The 5,459-nt window shown below is 47.9% G+C and overlaps 3 protein-coding genes across 3 annotated transcripts; all 3 read left to right on the top strand.

Moving 5' to 3' along the window:
• Positions 1-1,407: 1,407 nt before the first annotated feature.
• Positions 1,408-2,351, top strand: MCYG_06044 (uncharacterized protein; the record flags this gene model as incomplete). The annotated part of the gene is made up of 3 exons (XM_002846129.1): positions 1,408-1,619; positions 2,094-2,138; positions 2,276-2,351. 3 exons carry the CDS (start codon positions 1,408-1,410, stop codon positions 2,349-2,351), a joined length of 333 nt encoding a protein of 110 aa, XP_002846175.1.
• Positions 2,352-2,389: 38 nt separating this feature from the next.
• MCYG_06043 (uncharacterized protein) lies at positions 2,390-2,722 on the top strand (the record flags this gene model as incomplete). Its single annotated transcript, XM_002846128.1, has 1 exon — positions 2,390-2,722. One exon carries the CDS (start codon positions 2,390-2,392, stop codon positions 2,720-2,722), a length of 333 nt encoding a protein of 110 aa, XP_002846174.1.
• Positions 2,723-4,632: 1,910 nt separating this feature from the next.
• MCYG_06042 (uncharacterized protein) lies at positions 4,633-5,187 on the top strand (the record flags this gene model as incomplete). The annotated part of the gene is made up of 2 exons (XM_002846127.1): positions 4,633-4,938; positions 5,152-5,187. The coding sequence occupies 2 exons, from the start codon at positions 4,633-4,635 to the stop codon at positions 5,185-5,187; spliced, it is 342 nt and encodes a 113-aa protein (XP_002846173.1).
• Positions 5,188-5,459: the final 272 nt, after the last annotated feature.

The raw sequence follows: 5,459 nt of genomic DNA, 5'->3' as shown, positions 1-5,459 counted from the left end.
ATCCGTAGAAGATCGAGCAGCTCATCGAATATCTTGGCTTTTCAATGATTGACATAGCATATATCTGTATATATTATAGGCCCGGGTGAGACAATAGGACAAGGGAAGTCCAGGGTGGTGGTACCGTCACTATGTCTATTCTGCGGGACAATGGAGTCCTACAGATCGGACTGTGCGTGGATGTCGCCAGGATGTCTTGCATCACCATCGCACAGAGGAATTGTCGGTTACATTTCATTGGAGTTTGGGTAGCAGGGCGCCACAGGAGATCCAGGCCTTGGGAAGCGAAGAACCTGCAAGAGACCCTGGACAATAAGCCGTCGCCATTATTACGCAAGGAGTAGATTGTTGAGTCGCTCAATAGAGGGTATGCACAGGCCTATAGATGTAAATCTTTGCGCCTAACTCTGTGCAAAGCGAGGGCTGTAAGGGCTGTACAACTCTGTACACCATATATGGGCACAACATATTTTACGGATTAGCGTCTGTGAGCTTGAGGATAGCGGGGGTGCGTTCCCGGAACATGCAGTATCCAGCACATCTGAACATGACCTCTCTGAATCTTGTATAAAAGAGGTCAACAACTGACATCTTGATCTACCGCCATATTCCTTCTCGAGCCTGACAACAACCCTGCTCCTTGCATTGCCCTGTTACTTGAATCCCAGAATCCCATAGGCTCCCCATAAATCGTTAAGCAATCGAATTAATAGTCGTATTTCCCGAATGGACATCGCACAGTTCCGAGGACAGACCATGCAGTAGTGGCGTCGATCGCATCAAGGCTAACATTGAGATAAATGGGACGACCGGAATTCAATTCTAGTGCGATGACAGGCGACGCAGCATTCGGAGGTATACATAGTCCCCAGCTACTCCTATGTGGAATCATGCAGAGTACGAATATCATTGTATCATTGTATTTCGAGGCTATTGATATGCCCGTTGCTGAGCCTGGGATATACAGGGTTGATATCATATCTGTCCTGAGAGACCGTAGGGTAACGAAAGGAGGCCAGTGGTGTAAGGCGTCACTCTACCATGGTAACCGAGTATCCATGTATGAATATATATATAATAAGAGTGTTCAACATCCCTAAGGGTCTCAGTTTCCACCCTCACGGCTAGGTAAGCTGTAGCAGCAGGCAAGCCCACACTGCAAATTCCACATGTTTCAAGCAGCATGCCATGTAGTAACTTACGGAGTAACTACTTCTGCACGCCCTATGTAGAGCAACGGCAGCGATATCGGGAACCCACAGCTCATGTCCCTATTCTTTGCCCTCTCGACCTCTTGTTCCTCCTGCAGTGTTGTCATGGTCCATGCCCCTGCATGAACGCAGCTAGAATGGCGACCTGACAGTTTCCGGAACACTCCATTGGCTGCTGTCCTCGTGCAGCGAAGGAATGCTCTCCTTGGTGGTGGCGAAAATTCACGGAACTCTTTTCATGTCTGCGTGGCCATGGGCCTTACCGGTGTCTCCAGCCTTCAGATATTATTATCTAGAGTCAGATTCCAACGCAGCCGAGAGAAAGGCCCCTGTTCTCCAGGACCAGAATGCGCCACCATTGAGGCTGAAGAAGATGGTATATGTTGGTATTTCGCCCAGGGAAGACAGGTTTGGCGGCGGGATGTGACCAAATCGATCTACAACGCCTGTTGACGGTAATTTTCCGTATGATATAGCCTATATTTCAATGCATAATTAACCATGGTCCATGGTCGAGCGGAGGTGTTAGTTAATGGCTTCAGATGATAAACCAGCCTGGGTATCCCGCTCGTTCATTGGCGCCACCAAACGCCATGTGGGATGTGGCGCTTAAATCAGTCTCCGCCTGACCGATTAGTCAATAATATGAAGAGAAAAAAGTGGGAGTAGCAGCAGGGCGCTTTTTCTTTTCTCTTCGTTAGCAAGTATCATCTCCGCGAGACAGCTAGGTCGAATTACGGTTCTAAGGGAAAAAATGGAGGTGGCTTCGCCCTGCGGCCTCTTTCTCCTCATTCTCTAACCATCCAAGGAAGACAAGAGATTGAACGGCTCAAGCCACGACGCATCTATCTCATAGTCCTATTATTGAACGGCAGTTTGTAGCATAACCAAGCAGGTCGATATACGGGAACAGCCTGTGAGCAAAAGGTGTGTGTGTATACGCTCGTCCCTTGATGTGAAAGTTCCCCAACAGCCAGGCAGGCATATACTATGTACAACGCTCTCGTCTCCCACCGCGACCCATGTCGTAACCGCCTATCTGTCTGAATGATGTGTATCTACAGACCATACCAGAGACGTGCCTATCAGCCACAGCGTCATCTCTCCGATAGGGCAGCGGTAGCCGCGCGAGTGTTGTGAAGAAATAGCTAATATGACGATCTATCACAGACTTCGTCATGCTACGCAGACATGGTACTATTAAACACACTGAGGTTGATGCTGTCGTAGAGTTTCTGACAGCTCTCCGGGTCCAATGGGGTCAAATTTGGCTCTTTTTCCATCCCCGTCATATGATGCTCGGATATTATATTGGAGATCCTAACTATAACAACTATCATATCAACAAGGGACTGCCGACCATCCCCGTCCAAGTGGAACTCAATCGAACAATTACCGAGTACCATAGAGGGCGCTCCATGACTAGTGGAAAGTTTCCTATCGGCCGCCATTATTTTATTATGCGATGTATTGAACCAGATCAGTGCTATCAATGTACCAATCTAAACTAAGGGGACCGCGAGCTATCCCTAGATATCAACTAGTTACTAGAAGGTCATCTATCATAGCCGTGGACAAGAGGAAACCCTCTGTTGATATATATGAAAACTGATTACCACCTCTCGAAACTGATAGCCCGCAAATATAAGCCGATCGAACCTCGTGATTCGTGTGATGGGGATGATCAACCCGGAATCTCGGCTGCCACGATGAAACGGTTAGGCTGTGTTCTTTCGGCCGCCAGCAATTGTCTATCGTCACCGAAAAAACACCCCTTTCCAACAGCCAAATGCCAGAGAATTTGATAGCCAAAAGAGGGGGGTGGAAATATCAACTGCAGGCCCTGTCCACATATTTCTCTCATCACTACACGCACCAAGTGAAAAAGTTCTGATCGCATCAACAAAGACTCACGATATAACTCTTGCTTCATGAGGAAACATACTAAGTGAAAGAACTTTTATCCCCGTATCCCTTTCCTTGCTAATGGCTGATCTCAAGGAGTCTTCGGTTAATGCTTCCGATGGAATAATATCATTCGTGTCGTCGCCTGGCTCGCTTCCCGAGGATAAACTTGAACTAGCCACAATCTTACTACATAAGATTTCGAGATGCGAGCTAATATGTATCCTCGACCTTGCTCACCCCGCTTGGCTTCTCGGCCTGTTGAGTGACAGGCTTTCGAACACTTACAAGCGGGAAGTTTGTCAAGCCAAGCATATCTGTATAGGCAACCAATCGCGACCCTCGATAGCTCATAGCGGAGAGAGGAAGGAAGACCCCGCGACTAAGAGTATCCATACTATGTATAGTGGAACGTATTGTATGTGAGAGCTAAACATACTTTGTTCCAGACATGTTCCTAGCAGGCTGCCATATTCGGGTATTCCATCCCCAGTTCTCTGGGATTTTCATGAGCCGCAGATTGAGTACTGAAGTCATTCAATCTCCCCTTACTTATACATCGGAGGATATACTCAGTGCGGATACGAATAATGGGTATAAGTGTACAAAGAGTATGGAACAGCATTTTTGCATACGTGGAGAGTGTATCGACGCCATACGACGGGAACAGGTCAGCAAAAAGAAAAAAGTAACCCATCCCGCAAGCCACAGCATCGGTATCCACCCAGAGCACAGTTGCAAGAGAGCTCAAGGCGATAAAGGGGGTGCTTCGTCGTTCCCGTCCGGTAGCTCCGCTTAGCGGCTTTCCCGATAGACTATCCTCGAGCTATTTAGCTTGATATACAATGCCAACTTGCATTGACGTTGTTATATGGTCGCTTTAGCAATGTCTGCCTTTTAAGGGAAGTGGTGTCGATGTTGCGAGCAGCTCTTCCTTCTCTCGTTCCCGAGAGCCTCTGGAGCTCCTTGGAAAATGGAGACGGGGGCGTGAAAATCTGTTGCGGGCTTGCTTTAAGCTCTGAGGCCCTTCAAGCTCCACTTGATTTTAGCTTGTAGATCTGTTTTCTCCCCTTTCTTTTTATTTCTTCACATCTTTTTCGAAAAGAATGCATGGTGTATACCTGAACAAGTCCACACCCTCTTTTGCTTTTTCCTCCCTGGGAATTTTGCAATTCTTGTTACATACCACGATGGAAGTATCTATGGTGCAAACTCGTTTTCAACCCTGCAAAAAATTCTAAATTGGAGGATCCACGATATGATCAAGGCACGACATCTCGGCTTTCTGGTGGCTCTCAGATCGTCCCCTGCAGAGTACCTGTTATGGATGCCAAAGTTTACAGCTAAGCTGAAGAACCATCGTGGGCTGGCTGAAGTGAAGGCCCAGGGGAAGATCAATAATCAATAATCCAAACGAGACAGACGAAAAACAATGAGAGATAGGATTCCAATTCGAGCTTTTGCTCAAGCCTTGTTCGAGTGACAGGTCTGTTGGCTTTCTCTCTGTGCTTGGTGGATGTTACTTGATGCTCCTCCTTCACGAACAATCTACATGCTAGATCCCTACCAGCAGGGAGATAAGGATCGAATCAGCAGGTATATAAACAAACCAACAACCAATCGCTTGGAACCTCATCGTCCCGATGCCCCGAAAACCCGGGTGAGAGAAGTTCGGAGAGAGCGTATTATTCGCTCCAGCCATGTACGAAGCAATACCCGCGTATATGCAAAAATGACGAGGATTCGCTCCGCTGTTGCATGCAGAGTATCCAGTCGCGTTACGCCAAAGACGTCGAGGATCCCAGAATGGGGAGGGGTTCAGGTGAGGTTGTGGCGCTCCTGAAGAGAACTGACACAAATGTGGTGAGCCCATGGGTAATTTATAGAAGTTACGATAGATCCGACAGCGAGCCACACAGAAGATACCTGACCTGTCACATTGCGAGAAGAAAGCCCTGGATGCTGAACTCTTCCCCGTCATTTGCTAGTGGCGAATGATTGCCTGCCCTTTTTGCTGACGTCGACGTATGTCCAGAGTATGTACCCTCCCAATCGTTGGGTACATACGTAGCAGCAGACTGGGGTTCCGTTTGGAGCTTGAGCTAGCAAGGCACCACTGCTACGGCTGGCGCAGCGTCCAAGGCCCCATGATACGAGGATAATTATGGACCTGGTACACAGCGCAAGCTTACTCCATTCCTCCTTGGGCGTGCTTCTCCTAGTTTACCGCGGAGTACTATGCAAGTACTGCATAGCTCGGCCGTTTCCACCACTTTTTCTTTTTCCGCTCTCTGTTGCATCATTGTGTCTCTTGATGCAAAGATATAACACAAGATAGGCCCC

This window comes from Microsporum canis, genomic scaffold, assembly GCF_000151145.1.
Source record: "Microsporum canis CBS 113480 supercont1.5 genomic scaffold, whole genome shotgun sequence".
In the NCBI taxonomy this organism is placed as follows: Eukaryota; Fungi; Ascomycota; class Eurotiomycetes; order Onygenales; family Arthrodermataceae; genus Microsporum; species Microsporum canis.
Note: the sequence above shows the minus strand (reverse complement) of the source record. Positions and strands in the feature narration are given on the sequence as shown.